The following is a 20,059-nucleotide window of genomic DNA, read 5'->3' on the forward strand; positions in this document are numbered from 1 at the left end:
CTGACTGGCAAGCATAAAGGCCAACACATGATTCTTCCCAGTCATATCTTTTTACTCATACACCTCTTTTACTGAGTTGCACCACTCAGGAGCAGCTTCTAAAATTTCTTGGCCATGTTCTTTAATCATAACCAGCATATGGGTTGTTGTGGCACCATCCTCAAACATTTAATTTGCTGCTGCTTGTTCTTTCTGTTGCTCCCATTAGGGGGCGCCACAGCGGCTCATCCGTCTCCATACCCCCCTTGTAATATACATCTGCCTCTTTCAAACTAACTACCTGCATGTCTTCCCTCACCACATCCACAAACCTCCTCCTTGGCCTTCCTCTTTTCCTCCTTCCTGGTGGCTCCATCCTCAGCATTCTCCTACCGATGTCCAAACCATCTCAATCGCGCCTCCCTCACCCTGTCTCCAAAACATACTACACGCTCTGTCCCTCTAAAAAACTTGTTTCTAATTCTGTCTCTCGTCATTGCACAGTAGTGCTGTCAAACAATACATATACAGTATCTCACAAAAGTAAGTACACCCCTCACATTTTAGCAAACATTTAATTATATATTCTCACCGGACAATACCATAATAAATGAAACTTGGATGTACTTTAGTCAATGTGCAGTTTGTATAGCAGTACAGAATTACTGCCCTCTGATAATAATTTGACATACAGCCATTATTGTCCAAATAACTTGCAACAAAAGTAAATACACCCTATGAAAACATGTCAAAACTGTGTCCAAAGTGTCAATATTTTGTGTGAGCACCATTGTTATCCAGCACTGCCTTAATCCTCTTAGGCATGGAATTTACCTGCACAGGTTGTTGCTGGGATCCCCTTTCACTCCTCCAAAATGACATCACGGAGCTGTTGGATGTTAGACACCTGGCACTTCTCCACCTTCTGCTTGAGGATGCTCCACAGGTGCTTAATAGGGTTCAGGTCTGGAGACATACTTGGCCACACCATCACCTTCAGCTTCCGCAGCAAGGCAGTTGTCATCTTGGTGGTGTGTTTGGGGTCGTTATTATTTTGGAAAACTGCCGTTCGGCACAGTTTCTGAAGGAAGGGAGAAAATCATGTTCTGCTTCAGAATGTCAAGGTGCATGTTGAAATCCATGTTTTCCTTAATGAATCCCCAGTACCAGCAGCACTCATACAGCCCCAGACCATGATGCTACCACCACCATGCTTGACTGTAGGCCAGATACAATTGTCTTGGTTCTCCTCACCAGGGTGTCGCCACACATGCTGGACACCATCTGAGCCAAACAAGTTTATCTTCGTTTAATCAGAGCACAGGACATGGTTCCAGTAATAAATGCTCTTCGACAGGTTTTCTTCTGCAAACTGCTTGTGGACTTTCTTGTGAGCCAGCTTCAGAAGAAGCGTACTTCTGGGATGATGGCCATGCAAACCGACTTGTTGCAATGAGATATGGTCCTGTCAAGCAGACAAAAACTGTGACTTGGTGGTTAAATGATGTACAGCTGTTATTATTTAGGGTGTATTCACTTCTGCTGCCAGCTATTTGGACAGTAATGGCTGTATGTTGAGTTATTTACAACATACAAGCTGCACATTGACTAATATATCCAAGTTTCATTTCTATAGTATGTTCTCATGAGAAGATATACTAAAATGGTTGCGAGGGAAAATGGAAATGTGAGCGGTGTACTCACTTTTGTGACATACTGTTTAACCATATACTATACAACATAAACAACTGAAACAAGACTAATACATGTTTACAACTAAAACAACTAAATGACCGAGCATATAAGACATAAGCACATAAGTACATATTGGCCTGAGCCTGAACGTGACATTATAGTACATTGATTGTATAGTTAGCTAAGAAGATGAAGAGAGGAGGGAAATATATATTTAATATTGCACAAACATGATATTGCACAATTTAGAGGATACTTGGGGTTATGGGAGGGTGTTTAAAATCTTCGTTACTGCCTAAAATAAGCTATTTTGGCGTCTGGTATTCTTTGCTATGTGTATTCTTACTATTATGAACATTACAGAAAATTGTGCTTTTCTGTCATCCTTGCAGAGTCTGTGGATTGAGAGGACCACACTTATCCTCACACATCCCTTACCAGGCATCTCTTGCTGGTTTGAGGTGGAGAAAAGAGAGCTGGTTAGTGGTTACCGGTTTAATGCTATTGCCTTTTACAAAAGTATTATAAGGACCTTGCTAGAAAACAATTTTTTTGTTTTAGTTTTTTGTGAAACCTTAAGAATTGAATAAAATCATATAAAAAAAACAAGTACAGGTAGTCCTCGAGTTTGGTTCGACGTACTAATTTTTTTATCTCACGATGACTATCGATTACATTTTTCCACAGCATTTAAATTTTTGTATGATATGTTGGGACACTACCAGGAGGTACCCCCATCTCCCGCCTTGTGAGATGCCTTACTCTCGCCAGCGGTCTATAGAGTTATGTGGTCTCAGTGTTAGAGCGCATTTTTATTACTGTGTTTTTGGTGATTCAAAGCCGAATTTCAGCTCTCGTTACTCGCCATTGTATCGGCGTCACCGGACACTGAAACTGAACATGTTCGGCTCCGCCCTCCACTCACAAAACCGGCACTTGTGCACGTTGCCAAATACATTTATACTCTAAAGTGTATACATTATGGTACTGTAAATTGCTCTCTTTTGCTAAATTATGTGCTATATATTTTTTATTTATTTATTGACAAATTACAATGTATTACCCCATACTGATCTCCATCCTGTGTAGACTAGGTCATGTCTCAACTTTTGAATATTTTTTATATTAAGATTGCCTCATTGTAACGCATCTCTGTAAATCGGGGACTACCTGTAATGTTATTAATAATATTCTTATCATTATTATAATATCATTTAATATTCCATTTTTATTGCATGACTTTATGGAAAATAATCTTAACTTTTGTACATCTTTGTGAAATAAATTCCAATGTTGGACTAAATAGTAAATACAATTTTAATGAAATCAAGAAAATGTTGCATCAAACCAAGTTATATTGATTTCCTAGAAGACAAGTAACTATTGTTAATTGTTTGGGTGAATTGATTTAAACTTTGAATTTAATCTTAATAAACTATCTAAACCCATTTTTTATCTTTACTCAATTAAAACTGGAGCAGAAGTGATTTCGAAAATATTAATTATTACAATATGATATTAAAACTGACTTTAAAAACTGAATTAACCCAGAAATGATTTCCCAAAATGTGATTCCAAATAAATAGTGCCACTATATTTACATTATTATTATATTCCTTTGTTCTATTTCATTATTAATTATTATTTTTTAAATCCTTTTTTATTTAATTTTATTTTACCAAACAGTCAAAATTAAGGATTTCACTGTATGTTGTACCTTTGAAGAGCTGCTTCTCAACTTTTCTTCTCAACTGTGGGTTGTTGTGCCACCTTTCTGCATCATTTTGTTTGCAGTTTATTCTTATTGAGCGTGATTAGGAAAGCGTGGTTATATGTCTAAAGTATTTGACTAAATACATTTGACTTCCAGATCAAATGATTTCAAGTAATTTAAAAAGTGAATCCCATCAATCATAAAATGGACAGTAGAATGCGAAACGATTTAAATTAGCTTTAATTACTGCAACAAAGAATGTTTTTGTTGTTGTTGTTGTTGTTGGTTTTTGGCTGTACTATGTATCTAGCTTTAAAATCAATATACATGAAAGCCCCCGAAAAGTTTTTTTCAGATCGAGTATAATTGTAAAATTATTTATTTTTTATTATTTTTTTTATTTTTATTCGAATATATTTTAGCTGCAACAATGGGAATTCTACTGTAAAAAGTGTGCCACGTTATTTCATAATTTTTTCGTTAATCAAATTGAACCGAAATGCAATGCAGGTATTTTTGGCCCTAGAAAACTAATCCTACAGCTGTGTTTGGAGGTGCTGTAATCTGTAATTCTTTCCTTTCTCCACTAGGTTGAAGTGAGTCCGCTGGAGAACGCCATCTCTGTGGTGGAGAATAAGAACCTGGAGCTGCGCACTTTAATCAGCCAGTACCAGCACAAGCAGCTGCACGGCAACATTAACCTGCTTAGCATGTGTCTGAATGGCGTGATTGATGCGGCTGTCAACGGAGGCATTGCTCGTTACCAGGAGGTCAGAAATCCAGAAAAACAAGCATTGCTCAGGCCTGCTGTTATCAAACGACTATGTTTGATATGCAGTGTCTCGTCTACAAGCCTTTTAATTAACTTTCGGAAGGCAGATTAGCTTCATGTAAGCTTTAGCTGAGTTTTAATTAAAGATCGTGATTGAGCAAAATTTTGAGAATGGCGATTGCGAATGCGGCCAAATGAGAACATTAATATGAACATTAAAGGCTTTACAGTACGCTGCAATACAATTAACAGCAGTTCAGTCTTTTTTCTGTCTTTATTCAGTTTTTATTTGAGATGAAAATTCAATAGAAAAACGAAACAGTAACAGTATTTAAATATTCTTTCTTATAGAATTGTATGTTACATAATTATATAATAAGATAAATATATTATATTCACCATTTTCCACAAGTATTCACTAATTACCATAGACAAAATTCACAACTTATACCACAAATGCAAGTTAACTTAGCAGTTGCTAAACTGGTAGCTATTTTCCCAGTTAGTTACATAGCTAAATATGTTTTCTTTAAACAATCAGATTATCATTAAGCATCAACCATTGAGCAGTGAGTGATTTATAGGAGAATACAGCTACAGTGTAGTGTAATACAATGATAACACACCATCAGTGTGTCCACTGGAAGCAGCAGCTTAGTGGTTATGGCACTGGGTTTCTGATCGAAAGGTCAGGGTCCAAGCCCCAGAATTGCCAAACAGCCACTCTTGGACCCTTGGGCAAGGCGGGGTATCGTCTAAATATTTGTGCACAGCATCCTTTATATAGTTATATTTATTATTGTGGAACATCCATGATATTTCTTATTATCGCTTACATTATAGCAGCTATAAACAGTCGTCCCCTATTTTTTCTTTCTATTAAAGTTAATAAAAGCAATATTCCAATATTGCAACCTGTGAAGTTACAAAGAAACCACAAATCCATGCAATCTACAATGCTGCTACCGAAACCGGAGACTCCTTATGTCATTAAACGATGCGCAAGACCAAACAGGAATAAATAGCAAGAACACGAATGAGGTATGGAAATAGACAGGTGACATGTTAACATGTATGAACGAGATAACTGTAAGTTGCTCTGGATGAGGGGGCGTCTGTCAAATGCCATAAATGGAAATGTGAATGATGTGCAGTGGCTGATGGGAAACACAGTTCATACCACCTAGCATAAATGTCAAAATAGGACCATCCAAATAGGACAAGTATCTAATTTTCAGAAAAACTGAACCTCGTACAATATAAACAAGACGTATTAGAATGTGTATTAAAGTAAACCCAGCAGAACTGCTGTACAGAAAATGAATCAACGCTATCTGCCTAAAGAAACGAAAAATAATATTGATTCTATTTTCTGTGTATTTTTAGGCGTTTTTTGACAAAGAATACATCTCCACTCACCCAGAGGACACTGAAAAAATCACTCAGCTTAAAGACCTCATGCAAGAGCAGGTAAAGATGGAAAGCTCTACGCAACACGTTCTCTAAAATGAAACAAAATGTATGGATGTGTGTAGTCAGTATAATATGTTGGGTTTTGTTTAAGGTCCACATTCTGGGCGTAGGGCTGGCGGTCCATGAGAAACTGGTACACCCGGAAATGCGTCCCCTGCACAAGAAGCTAATTGATCAGTTCCAGATGATGAGGAGCAGTCTGTGCTATGTGAGAACTCAACATTTGCTGTTGCAACCATTCAGGCATGATTACGGCTGCACACTTTGTGTGTTTTATATTTCGAGTGGAGTGTGTTTTTTTATTGTGTGTCCTGCAGGGTCTGCCCGGCCTGGAAAGACTGAGTGCAGCTTGTTCGGGACCCAGCAATCCACGAGCCATCCTCCAATCCCATAATCCTATGAGTCCAGAGAGCATCAAACTCATGCACAGACACAGGTGAACAGAACATATTCAAACACACATTTATGTTCTATTTCCTAATGAGGACCTTCCATTGATATGTTCATGGAGTAAATAATCCTACACTATATGGACAAAACTACTGGGATACCTGACTTGGAGGTACACCATTGTGTAGGATGTCTTTCAATGTTGTAGCATGAGATTTTTCCTTCATCTGAACTAAGAGACTAGAACCTGTTCCATCATGAAGATGCCCCTGTGCACAAAGTGAGCTCCATGAAGATATATGGTTTAAATAGGTTGGAGTGGAAGACATGCTATAGAGCTCTGACCTCAAGCCAATTGAACGCTTCTGGGAAGAATTGGAATGCTGACTGCACCCCAGGCCTCCACAAACACACTCTAAAATCTAGTGGACCATCTTCCCGGAAAAGTGGTGGTTATTGTAACACTTAATAGGGAATAAATATAGAATGGGATGCACATACAAATCGTATGGTCAGGTGTCCACACACTTGTCCATGTAGTGTACCTAAATCTAACCCTCTATTCTTAACCCTGTATCCTAAGTTAATTGGAATGAAAACATGACCCATGTTACATGAAATATCTTACTTTTTGCTCAACTACATTCACTTCTTTTAGCATTTCACTTAATATCATTCTAGATGATAACTGTGCACACATTCTAGTGTGTTGAGAGTAACATTTGAGTCTTTTTACATAAACTGAGTTTAATAAGCAAAGGGTCTTGTAACAGAAATGGCAATAGGAAAATTATAGCCATTAAAAATTATAGTACATTGAATTTGAAGGCAAATACTTTTGTACTTTTATTCAAGGGAGCACTTTTACTATGACCGGATGTAATATTTTACCTTGTGTATCTCTACTTTAAATCAAGTACATGGTTTGTGTACTTTGTCCACCACTGCTTTTGTCATGTTTTAACATTACAATCGTCTTTTACTGGACCTAAAGCGTGTATCCCAAACCTGTCCTATTATGAGATTATGAGTGTAAATCAAATTAGGGTTATTATAGAGGTAAATGGAGGAATTTGTGCATGTCTTAAGAACTGAATGTTTTACAAGGTCATGTGTCATGGCATCCACACAACTTTGGCAATATAGCGTAGCTACAACATAGAGGAATATGGGTGATTTATCACTCTGTACTGTGCCACACTGTTCAGTCAAAAAGTGCAAAATATATATATATATATATATATATATATATATATATATATATATATATATATATATATATATTAAAGTTTCAGGTTCAGTCATGTGGGTTTTGAGAGAAGCATTAGCCAATCCATCATTTTCTCATGAGCACACCGAACCCAGTGTGTTCCTCCTGACCCAAACACTCTCATTTACACCATCCTCTACTTTTTACTCATTACTTTTTCTCTCTTCTTCTCCTCACTGTTTTTTTCCCTTTCCTTCCACCTACATTTTTGTGTTCCTCAAATTTTTTGCTGCATCATTTATCAATGCCATTGTGTTACTTTTTATCTTGTATCAATTGCCACTTCTTTGGTCTCCTCTTTACTGTTCCACCGCCTTGGTCTACTGTCTTCACCTCCGAACCTTGGCGATCCATCACTGCTATGCTGCCATACCGATTTTCCCACCACTCCACTCCGTCCCGCTCACCGCAGTGCGCCTCTGTTGCGTACCGTGCGTCACTCCTCATCTTCCCTCTCCTCCAGTGAGACAGGGAACCTACTAATCCTCACTGACGGAGTGTTGATGGAGCATCCTGAAGAGCTCTACCGTATGCAGGTCAGTCCACATGATCTTCAAAGTGAACAAAAAAGTTTTTTTTGTGAAAGATTATTTCATATTAATTTGTAAACTATTGAATCTCTAGCCCAGTCCCTCAACGTCCAGCCTGAGCTCTACTCACTCTGCTCCTCCTCAAATGATCAACTCAGGCCCCGGGAGCATCCGAGGTAAGCTGGATATCACTAACCCCAAGGAGGAAAACAGTGAATTATCTAAAATCTTGTTAAAACTGTGAATAAAAGCTTTTAAATAATCTCTCCAAACACAGCACAGGGCATAAATTAAGAGTCTATATATATATATCACATTTCAGCTACCATTTAAATTTATGTTCTCAAATGACAAAACAACAAAAGTGAGTACACCCTAAGTGAACCATTGTTATGTAGCACTGCCTTAATCCTGCTGGGCATAGAATTCACCAGCGCTGCACAGGTTGTTGCTGGGACCCTCTTCCACTTCTCTATAATGACATCACAGAGCTGCTGGTTGTCAGACACATGGAGCTTCTCCACCTTCCACTTGAGGATGCCCCACCGGTGCTTAATAATGTTCAGGTTGGGAGACATACTTGGCCACTCCATAATCTTCACCTTCAGCACCGACCTTGGTGGTGTGTTTGGGATTGTTATTGTGCCCAGATTCTAAAGGAGGCAATCATGTTCTGCTTCAGAATGTCACAGTATATGTATAAATCTATGTTTCTTTTAATGAACCACAGCTTCCCAGTACCAGCAGCACTCATGCAGCCATAGAGCATGATACTACCACCACCATGCTTGACTGTAGGCAATACACAGTTTTCTTGGTACTTCTCACCAGAGTGTCGCCACACGTGCTGGACACCATCTGAGCTAAACAAGTTTATCTTAGTCTCATCAGAACACAGGACATGGTTCAGTAATTCATGCTCTTGGACAGGTTGAATTTAGCAAACTGTTTGAGGGTTTTTTTGTGAGCCAGTAACAGTAGAGGCGTTTTACTGGGACGACCACCATGTAAACTGACTTGTTGCGGTGTGCGGCGTATGGTTTGAGCACTGACAAGCAGACCTCCTGCAACCTCTAAAGCTATGCTGGCAGCACTCGTGTGTGTTTTTTGAAGCCAGCTTCTACACCTGACGCACAGCATGAGGACTCAAAGCACCACATTTTACACAAATTTGTATGGTCCTGTCAAGCAGACAAAAACATGAACATGAATGGATTTGTGGACATGTGGCTTTGCATGGTTAAACAATGTACAGCTGTTATCACTTAGGGCGTACTCATGTTTGTTACAAGCTTTTTTGACAATAAGGGCCGAATGTTGGTTTATTTTTAGAGGATGGTAAATCTATACTGCTATTCAAGCGGTACTACTCTATAATATATACGTTTCATTTCTATATAATTGTCCCTTGAGAAGATATACTAAAATGGTTGCAGAGATGTGAGGGGTGTACTTAATTTTGTGAGCTACTCTATATATTATCTTTGAATGGGAATATTTTATGTAAAGCATTATAGACTTAGTAGTGCTGATGTTCGAATCAAGAGTACATCGATTTCTCTTTTCTCATACAGTCGGTTCCCCATCACTGCCTGATCGATACAGGCACAAGCGTGAGATGCTGATGCTGCTGCCAGGACACAGAGATAGGCCTAGCAGCGCCATGTACCCAAACCTCAGTGAGAATGGACAGGTACGCACACGAGAAACATGAGACGTGAATACATACAGTACTGCCTGACTGTCTTTCCCATCTTTTTATCACATGGATAACCCAGCACCAGTATTTTATAAAAGAGGACAATAGAAAATTGGCATATTAACACTATCATACGAGGTGGTGTTAAACAGTTTTGAGACTTGTTTTATAACACACAAACAGATAACAGCAAAAGGGTGCACGCACAGTCACAGGGAGCACCGACCATCATAAGTCATTGTGTCAAATCACATCATCTTGTGTACATCGGGAGCTGTGCAGCTAGTGCTATTCTGATCACGTGCATTACCACGTCTGGAAGCTCATCATAAAGTTTATGACGCTTCTGCAGTCTTTCGAGGTCTTTCGAGTGGCACATGCACTTCAAGAGTGGAAGAACATTAATGGAAGACGACAAAAGATAGGAAGACCTTGAACGAGCACCCAAAAATGTCAAAGCCATTCAGCAACTTGTGCACGATGATTGTTGGAGAACAATCCACAACACTGCTGCCGTGGTAGGTGTGTCAAAAAGAACAGTCCAGGCAATCCTCTCATGTGATTTGAACATGCGCTGCCAAGTCCAAAGTCTGCCCAAAACCACTGTCATCATGTCATGCATGACACGTCCTTTATGTTGAGGATCATATTGGTGACGAAACTTGTAGGGGTACAACCCTGAGACAAAGCAACAGTCAAAGTGGAAGAGCCTATCATCTCCACGACTGAAAAAGGCGAGGCAGGTCCGCAGCTCAACCAAGTGCAAGCTCATCATCTAGCATCGTCTTCGAAACCACCTCGTAGCAGTCCACATACTGTCATAATCAATGTGAAAGACTAGTGCATAATCTAAAGATACAGTTTTCTTTCTTTTTGTAGAATAACCTTATTTCCTGGTAAATTTCAAAGATCATTAGATCATTAGAGCATCTACTACTCTTATGCATTTAATTTACTTGTACATTTTCTATATACATTGTTGTAGAAATGACTGTATACTTTTATATGGTCTATAGTTTATATGAATACAACTTTTTGTCTCTAGCCTACTAACCTGCAGAGGGCCTTGTTCCATCAAGTGATCGGCCCATGCAAGCCATGCAGTGACCCCAATCTCTCTGTGGTGGAAAAAGGTAGCTTTTTTTAATGCTTTTTTTTTTTTTTTTTTAAGGTAGCTATTTTGTTGTGATATTTTGTCTTTAAAACAGGTCTTGATTTACAATGTCCATGTTATGTTACCTCTAAAGCCCATTGAAATGCTACCACGGGACTTAAGAATGTTTTTGTTTGTTAGTGTCCATGGTGTTGTAGATCTTTCTTTCGCTAGTCAAAATATAATTCAATGTATTATGACTACAAATGAGATCAACATGCAACAGCCAATCAGCTTTCTGTTATTGTTGCTGATATCTCTGGGATTGTAGCACAAACGTAAAACATTTTCTTTTTCAGCTATGTGCAACTCAGTGCAAGTTTAGCTTAGATAGTTGCTAACAACATATTTGTGTGTTTTTAAAAAAATGAATTCATTGTTAATTGTCTTAAAAAGTGCTTAAAAAGTCTTCAATTTGACTTTTTTTTTTTCATGATGACCACTTTAGCCACTAAAATATCCTTTAATATATATAAAATTATAATTGGTACATGTAAATACATTTCATAACATTTTGATGTTAAATATGTTTTTTTTATCTTATCCAATTCTGAGATTGACATTATATTTCTTTAATTTGCAATAATTCAGTGCAATGCCGTAATTAAAAGCAATAATCCCAGTTTCAGAAGTATGTAGATCATGGCATAACCACTCACTGTCTTATTAATTTTCCTTCCCCAATTAAATATAATTTCCTCTTTCTGCCTTCTAAGTGTCATTATTAATTTAAGAAATAATCCTTGGTTAATGGTTCAAATTGTAGGGGTGATTAATTTTGTAAGCCTCTGCAAATATACTATATGGACAAATGTACTGGGAAACCTGACATTTCTAGCTATATGTGGTTCCTTCCCTAACGGCCGCCACAACCTCAGATGCTCAGTTGTATAGAATGTCTCTGGGTGTGGTAGCATTAAATCTTCCCTTCACTTGAACAAGGAGACATAGGCCTGTTTCAGGATTACGATTTGTGCACAAAGTGAGCTTCATGAATATATGGTTTACATCGGTTGGAGTGGAAGATCTTGAATAGCCTGCTGTAGAGATCTGACCTCAACCCTATTGGGATGAATTGGAACGCTGACATATCAAAATGTAGTGGAACATCTTCCCAAAAGATTGGAGTTTATTATAACAGTAAATGGGAACTAAATGTAGAAAGGGATGTTGAAAGGACACAAACAAATCTCAAGTGCAATCTCAAGTCCACAAACGTTTATCCATATAGTGTATAATTTAAAAATTTTTTGTATAAAAGCTGCAAATTTTTGTATTTTAAATAATTTTTTTTCTTTAGTGTTGTCTGCTCCTAGCAGTTGGAGCCTGGACAGTGGAACAAGAGACGCGCTGCCTTTCCACTCGGCCCATGTGGGCAGTGTGATGGCTCCTCCTGTGCCCCCTCGCAACTTTCCTCCTGGTAAGATAGCTTAGAGTTACAAATATGAACATGAAATTGTTAAAAATAAATGTTTATAATATGAGCCTAACATAAAGCAGTGTAGTTATAAATGTGTGTCGGGGTCCTACTAATGAATAAAACCTTCTGCAAAAGTTATTTAAAAGACCTATGATCTGAGTTAATAGCAGAAACGGACTCCAGCACATTAAATCTAATAGCTGGTGCACAGTTCATTGTGGTACATTGGCACTGCTATGTATTTTTTCCACTAAATCCCCCGCTTTACCGCAATCTTGCGCCGCTGGTTTATCACGGAATTGCATTCGCCACATCACTAATTTGTTTGGCTGATTTTCCCGGTCTCTCGCGGAAAGCACGATAGACCAAAAAACTTATAGAAAATTGTTTTTATTGAGTTTTATGTTAAAATAATGAAATGGATTAATAAAAATATAATTATTCATTATAAAATGAAGTAAAATGTTAATACAGTACAGTACTGTCCGTCCGTTTTTCGCGTTTTTTTCATTTGGTGGTTTTGGAAACGCAACCACCGCAAAAAAAATGGGGGATTACTGTATAATAGAAACACAACAATCATCAGGACCAAAAAACTAAGACAACAGACAAATCTATCTTAAGCTTCCTTGGTAATTTCTTCAGACATCCTGTTAGTAAATCGGCTTGCACATTGCACATGTTTTTAGTGTCTTTATTGAATCAGGGTCATTGTTTGCCATGGTTGAAAATGGGCCTGAAACAATTCCTTGAGTAATTTGAATAAAAATAAAAAAAAAAGCATCAAAGCAAATTATTTATTTTATTTGTTTAGTCCATTTAACTACGCACGGAGCATTGTGTTTCCCCACGGACTATTATTACTGATGCACCACCCACTAAACTCTGGAGTACTCTGGACAGGTGAACACACAAGATACTGCAGAATGAAAAATGGAGGAACGGGGAGAAAACCAACGAGAAAGTTTTCAAAGTTTGGGATCATTTCATACCAATACGTAATCATTGTATAGTGCGATTACCTTTTTTTTTTTTTTTTTTTACAGTAATTTGAAATAGATTATTGTATTTTTAATTATGACGTTTTTTCTATATTATACATTTTATTCTTTTTTTTTTATTCAAATTGATTTTGGCAATTAAACGAAAAAGAGTTTAGTTTTTTACAGATATTCTTCTATTCCATTCTACTTTTTTAATTTATTTATTTTTCAGCATTGGGAAAAAAAATCATTTTAAGAGACCTGTCTTATTTTTCTCTATTTTCCGTATTTTTAGTATTGCTCTTAAATAAAGAAAAATAACTTCTTATCCGATTGCTCGATTAATCTAGCTGCAACCCTAGATGGTTATCTCACTCATTTGAAGCCCTCAAGCGGCCATCCTTGCAGATTTCCCGCTTCATATGGGACACCACTTCCCTTTTGTGCCTATCCTGATTGTTTAAAGAGAATGTTCAGGAAGAATTTTCTTTACCTCTGTAAAAATGCATGCTGTTTCTAAAATCTGTGGTGTCCTTCACTTTAGGGCACTTCTCAATGCACTTTGATGCTTTCCAGCAGCAGATTGGTGAACTCCCCCCAGCTCTCCCTGCACGCTCCTTAAGAAAGGTATCTTTGGAGAAATTTCTACACTCCGTATTTTGCATGCAACTGGCGATTTAAAACATCCTTTACACCCTGTCCGAATTTCCCCCCGAATCCTGAATTGGTGGTTAGATCATTAGGGTTCCATCATTAAGGTCATCTTTTCTTTTCCGTTGGATTTTTGATACCATTTCTGCACTGATTCACTGATGTTTTTTTTTCTCATTAGCCATGCAATAAGTATAGGTTTAAAGAAAGCTCAGGTGGACAGGTTTAAAAAAAAAAAGGGAGATCTTTGCCATATCTCAGCTATTTATTTAGAGGAGGCATAGGGCATGACATTTGCAAGCTGAATAAGAGTTACAGATCCTGGGTAGAGGTGAAAAAATAGTCAGCTAAGCTGGATTTGCAAAACTATGGAACATGTACCACTGGTTTGACATTGGAATTTTGCCCAGGGCTTGTGTCGATAATAATGCCACCTTTCTTCCAGTCACCTCTTCACCCCATCCCTGCCTCACCCACAAGTCCTCAGTCGGTTCTTGATGGAAGTAACTCCACGTTGTCAGGAAGTGCCAGCAGTGGTGTCTCGTCCCTAAGCGAGAGCAACTTCTGCCCTTCGTCATCAGATGCTCCGGCACTCGACTCGACACCCAGCTGCCAGACATGGACCACGGACACAGACGAAGCGGAGACTCCCAGCACCGTCCGCTACAGCGTCTCCGAGCCTGATGTCTTGGACAGCATAAAGCCAGCCCCCTGCCGCAGCCACTCAGCACCTGTGGGCGTCATGCCCATGCTGCCTCCAGACGGACACCACCATATTCACGCTGGACACATCGGCCATTACCACCTCCAACAGCATGAGCCACCCCCAGTGCTTCCTCCCAAACCGTACCTGAGAGAAGGCTGCATCCCAGAGGAGGACTCGAGGCCAGTGCCGAGACCAATGCCACGCAAGATCTCCCAACCACTGCTCGCCAACAAGGACGAGCAGGCAAAAGTGGCATGGGAACACGGAATTAGTGAGGAGTAAAGGTGTGGACAGTGGTAGGACAGACCAATTGCATGTTGAGTGGTTGAATTTTGGTTTGGAGAGTTGTACAAATGTAAAATGAGAGATTTTAATGTGGGTCACATTACCTCCAACAAGACTTGTTAACAGTTAAAGTAGGAGCCTCACTGGTCCCGAAGCAAGGATTGAACAAATTCTTTTGAATGAGCTTTCAAGGTTATAGCAGTCTGGTTTATGCTTCATCAGAAGTGCTTCTGGGAACAACCTTAACGAGAACTGATCATTATCAGGCTACTTATCAGATAATATGGGCAGGAGTGTAAACAGGAATAAGTATTAAGTGAAAGACAAATGATTTTGATTTGACAAGCAGAATGAGGAAGGTTTTGAATGTTGTGTCATCTGCATAAAATAGACAATCTCGCATAAATTCACGCATCTACTGTACGAATTTTCAAATTTTAGTAAGATAAGCTACAAGTACTCTGCATAAGTGCCTCCAACCAACAAGAAATATAACAGGTATAGAGAACATCACATTAAAATGATTTCAATCCATATGTAAAGAATTTAAAGTATAGCAGTTTATAATCATCAATTTGCAAATAAAACACAGTAGTTGGTGCAGTTATGGGAAAATATTTCCTGCTAGCTATGTTATTTTCCTATAACCACATAATTACATATATTTTTAAACATAAATCAACTCAAGTCACACATTTTACATGTTATGATACATCCACACAACCAGTTAAATCCTATTATCACTATAAACAATCGCCCCCTAGACAGGCGTTCTTTTCTCTATGTTTAAGTAAAACTAAGACAAACAGAATGCAGCTACTGCTGCTAAATATTCTACATAACATCTTACAGTAAGGGTCATACCTGGCACTGTGAACGAGACAAGATGAAGCATTTCTATTAATAATAAAAAAATACATATAAACCTACACTGTATGGCAAAGGTTTGTGGACACCTGATTGTAAGATTTGTATGTGTTTTTGAACTTCCCATTCATCTCCCCATTTAAGATGTTCTGCTAGACTTTGGAGGGTGGTTGGGAAGATTTGTGCTCTTAAAGCCACAAGGGTATTATGTCAGGTACTGATGTGGTGTGAGGAGGCCTGGGGTGCCGTCAGCATTCCGATTCATTCCAAAAGGTGTTCGATAGGGTTGAGGTCAGAGCTCTATAGCAGGAGATCTTCTGCTCCAACCCATGTAAACCATATCTTCATGGAACAGGTTTGAGTTTTCATGTTAATTCATCCAAAGACATTCTATACAATTGTGAGCCTCCAACTTTGCTGTAACAGTTTGGGCAAGAAACACATAAGTTGAAAAGTCAGGTGTTCTAATATTTTTGTTCATATAGTGTATCTGTCAAGAGAATAAGACAAACCTGAATCGCAGAGCTCCAGTTATAGAAAATGAATCCGAAACTACAAAATCAAAATCAAAACCCCCATTCAAGAGCGACTTTTCTGGACTACCTTGTTTTTTTGAAGTATTATCTGAAGGAAGCATAAACCAGCCTTGATTCCGTCTAGACACATTTCTTTGCCACATTTCAACCATTACCACTATTACAGTTTAATCTTCGGTTTGTCTTTTTTGTTCAGGATTCTTCTAGAAAACTGTAAGGATTTGGGTTTGAACATCTTTACATTGTCAGGCAACTTTACCCAAAGTGAGACAATACGATCCAAGTGTAGAGCTCGAGTTTGAAGTTGGGGATTGAAGTTGACATTCGGTAAGCGTTTGGATTAATTGATTTGAGGTTACAGCTTTCCAGAGCTGGGAAGTGAAGCTTACAAGCTTCTGGACTCTTGAATAGAACCTTAAGCTATGCCCAATGGTGGAATAGGCAAAATATAGAAAAGTGTTCTTGTTTAATGTTTCCATAGATTTAACAATATTTCAATATATTTTAAGAATATCTCACATTCTAAGGCATCAATTAACTGCTAAGAAACGAGAGTACTCAAAGTTGCCACTTGAATTTTTTTTTTATGGAAGAACTGCACTTTAGCACTTAGTTCTGGTGTACCAAAAATGTTTGCTTTATTTAAAAAAAAAAAAAAAGAAAGAAAAAAAAGACGCTTTTTGCTCAGTCATTCGGAATGAGACGCTCAGGCCTTGCTTTGCATTGTTCTAAGCACAGAAACAACCCTGAGTCTGTGAAGTGACGTCTCTACCTTTTATCTTATTTTCTCCTTCCATAACATATACATGACCTTCGGTACTCCTCGCCAATATGGTACGCTTGCTTTCTATCGAATGATTAAGAATTCAGTTGTAAAATAGGAAAACTCCCTGCCAGTTCTCTCAGGAGTTGGCACACTGACATGCCACTAAGAGGCTTATGTACATGGCAAAGCTTCATTACACACACGCGCACGCACGCACGCACACTTTATTATCGCGCCGCAAAAAGCAAATCAGGCAACCACTTGCAGCTCAATTATCCACTTAGACGAATACGAAAGCCATTTTACAGATGTCTTCACAGCGGAACTGCTTGCACGCAGCGGCACGTTTCGCTTTATTATTTGAGTTCCTTCCCATTCCGTTTTTGTATAGATGAGTATATTTTTAGATAGCAATTGTAAACCTCCCTAACTTTATCTAATCAACACTTGTATAGTAAAAAATAACAAATAGAAAAATTATTACATATAACATATTAATCTAAATGCAGGGTGATGGGTGTGAACATTTTGAATAATGTACACTGTTATTATGCAAGTGTGGGGATTTTGACCCTTTTAGCTGCTAAAGGACACAATCGCTTCCTGGTGGATACATGATAATAATGTGAGTTCGGAGGATTTGATTTCTGTTTTATAATAGTGACCTATGTCAAAGACTTCAGAAGAAAAAAGGAGTGAGATTTTTTTTTTTTTTTTCAGGTGTTAGTTTGCATTACTTTTGAAGGATGTGATATGAAAAATTTTATGGCTGTGATCTTGTGCAATCTTTTTTTTGTGGTATTATAAGTTGTTCATATTCAGTTTCGGAGCAAAGTGAGCAGATGCACGATCAGTTTTGCATTTGAAGGAACAATTAGTTACACAAACCGCTGCTAATATTCAACGTTTACATTCATTCATTTGCCAGAGGTTTAAGCAAAAGCACACGAGCAGTTTAGGGTATGTTTTTTTTTAACATATTGACAATCCTGGGATTTAAAATCGACGCATTCTGATCGTTCTCATTTCATAAGGGAAATAAAATATCAATATAATATATATATATATAAAATTTTTATATATATTTCTTTCCAGTAGAGAACACCAGAGCTACACATTAATATTTGCTTAAAGTAACACACAAACAAACTAATAATAGTGTAATAAATAAAACAAGTGATTGATACAAATTAATTTATGAATCAATGAGTTTAATGGCTAAAAAAATGTAGAAAAAAAGAATGATCAATGATCAATTTTGCTTGAAAGGAAATAACCTACTTTCTGTCACTTTTCTGAAGAACTTAGTAAAACTTTTACATTTCTTTCATTTTAAAAAACGTATTTTTTAAGTCATTTTGCAGTTTTTTTTTTTATCAAATTCGATCTCAGATTTTGCTTTGACTTCGGTTGGATCCATACATCACAGTGTGGGTGTTGGTGCATGTCTTTAGGGGATTTATTTGGGATTTGTACAGTTGATTATTATTTTTGTTTAATTACCATCTTGCAAATTAGCAGAGAGAATGCACAGTATAAAATATAAAAAATAAAATAAAAAATTTAATTTTGTGTTTTGTATTGTCTATGTACGTGTGTAAAATGAGAATTAATTTTACATTTTAAATTTTTTTATTTATTTTTTTTTTTTTTGGGGGGGGGGGGGTCTATTTAGCCAATTGAGAACCAATTAATGGCCATCAAAGCGCTGGTGAATTAGCACTAATGTTTTTAATGTCATAAATTTCAGCAAAAATAAATATTTGTCTCTCAAGCAAAAATTTGTAATAGATCATATTTATCACTTTTAAAATTCAGTTTAAAAAAAAAACTATGACTAAATCTGTCCCTATCTGTAATAAAAAAAATAAAAATAAAAAAAATATTTTTTTTTTTTTTTAAGACATATGCAAACTTCCTGAGAGGAGACGAGTTGAGATGAGTTGAGACGAGATGAGATGAGATGAGATGAGATGAGATTGTATCTTGGTTAACTCAAATTGTGCATATAATACAATTACAGCAAAATACTGTATCGCTGTACATACACTAAAACAAAGTAGCTCTGGGTGTGCTTGTGTGTTTTTGCATTAATTTCCTACATTAGTTGCATTAGGCATTCAATTTTTTTCTTCACTGTTCACATAAAACCGAAGCTACAATACAACCTTATAAATGATCAAATCCAAAAGATGTACATAAGCTTAATTTCCCCATTTTGCAGTGTTAATGTTTAACAGGCTTTGTTTTGACATGGGCTATATGTCAGGATTACAGTTTCTTCCATTCTCATTGGCACATCAATTTAAACTGATTCATTTCTTTATTGAAAGTTCTACGCTATAGTGAACCCAATCATCCATCCGTTTGAATTGCCCCCTGAAACGAGTTACCTGCGATCAGCTACACAATATACAGAATGCTAACAACACTTTTGAGTCACGTGATGTATAATTTAAGAAGCAAGAAAGATGGATTGATGCTGTTTTTATATATATATAAAAAAAAAAAGAAATGGCAATATCTTGGGGTCCCTAAAAAAGGGAAAACAAAGAGAAGAGACTTTTCAGTTGTCTTTGTACATAAAACTGTAGAAAGATCAGTACTTACAATTTTAAAAGCATTTCAATTCATACATCCCAGCATCTGTCTTTATGTATATAATCCTTCTGTATTTATACAGTTAAAACGGGCCAATCGTGTATAGACTGGGATTAATTGTCTGCCTTGTACTTTCTGATGTAAATGTGTTTTTAAAACTAAAACGCAAATGGGGAAAATCAGTGACTCTTTCGATGGCCTAATCCGTTCTTTTGTGTATTTTGCATTGAAAGCTACAGAACATGTTATGTTTTATGAGTACAAGTTTTCTTTCTTTTCTTTTCTTTGTTTGTTTGTTTTTTTTTTTTTTTTTTTTTGTATATATTGTGCTGGCATGAACAAAAATGTGATGTGAACTTTACACTCACTAACTACCGTGATGTGGAATTCATTATTAATGCCTAACATTAAAGGTGTTGTTTTATCGATTCATGTGTCGTTAGCTTTTTTCTGCACACCATATTTCAGTTTTACTAATGGTATTCTAAGATTGTTTTTACACTTTTGAGAAAATCTTGCTCAAAGCTTTTATGGGATCAGATTCATTAACCAGGAAAAGAGCAGCATTA

At 37.3% G+C, this 20,059-nt stretch overlaps 1 protein-coding gene across 14 annotated transcripts in view; it reads left to right on the top strand.

The window, feature by feature from the left end:
• Window positions 1-19,918, top strand: part of dock3 (dedicator of cytokinesis 3) — a 232,888-nt gene extending 212,970 nt beyond the window's left edge. For 7 of the 14 annotated variants that reach the window (XM_083534341.1, XM_083534347.1, XM_083534348.1 and 4 more), the window contains 12 exons: window positions 2,067-2,153; window positions 3,979-4,158; window positions 5,547-5,630; window positions 5,725-5,841; window positions 5,951-6,069; window positions 7,706-7,829; window positions 7,918-7,999; window positions 9,398-9,516; window positions 10,568-10,655; window positions 11,976-12,095; window positions 13,623-13,705; window positions 14,175-19,918. In XM_083534341.1, coding sequence (XP_083390467.1) covers window positions 2,067-2,153; window positions 3,979-4,158; window positions 5,547-5,630; window positions 5,725-5,841; window positions 5,951-6,069; window positions 7,706-7,829; window positions 7,918-7,999; window positions 9,398-9,516; window positions 10,568-10,655; window positions 11,976-12,095; window positions 13,623-13,705; window positions 14,175-14,717 — 1,746 coding nt within the window. In that variant the 3' untranslated portion in view covers window positions 14,718-19,918. The remainder of the gene's footprint in view (window positions 1-2,066; window positions 2,154-3,978; window positions 4,159-5,546; window positions 5,631-5,724; window positions 5,842-5,950; window positions 6,070-7,705; window positions 7,830-7,917; window positions 8,000-9,397; window positions 9,517-10,567; window positions 10,656-11,975; window positions 12,096-13,622; window positions 13,706-14,174) is intronic. The other 7 variants (XM_083534349.1, XM_083534351.1, XM_083534352.1 and 4 more) reach the window with 2 other exon arrangements.
• The last annotated feature ends 141 nt before the right edge of the window (window positions 19,919-20,059 follow it).

The sequence above is a fragment of the Silurus aristotelis genome (genome assembly GCF_946808225.1).
Source record: "Silurus aristotelis genome assembly, chromosome: 28".
NCBI lineage: Eukaryota > Metazoa > Chordata > Actinopteri > Siluriformes > Siluridae > Silurus > Silurus aristotelis.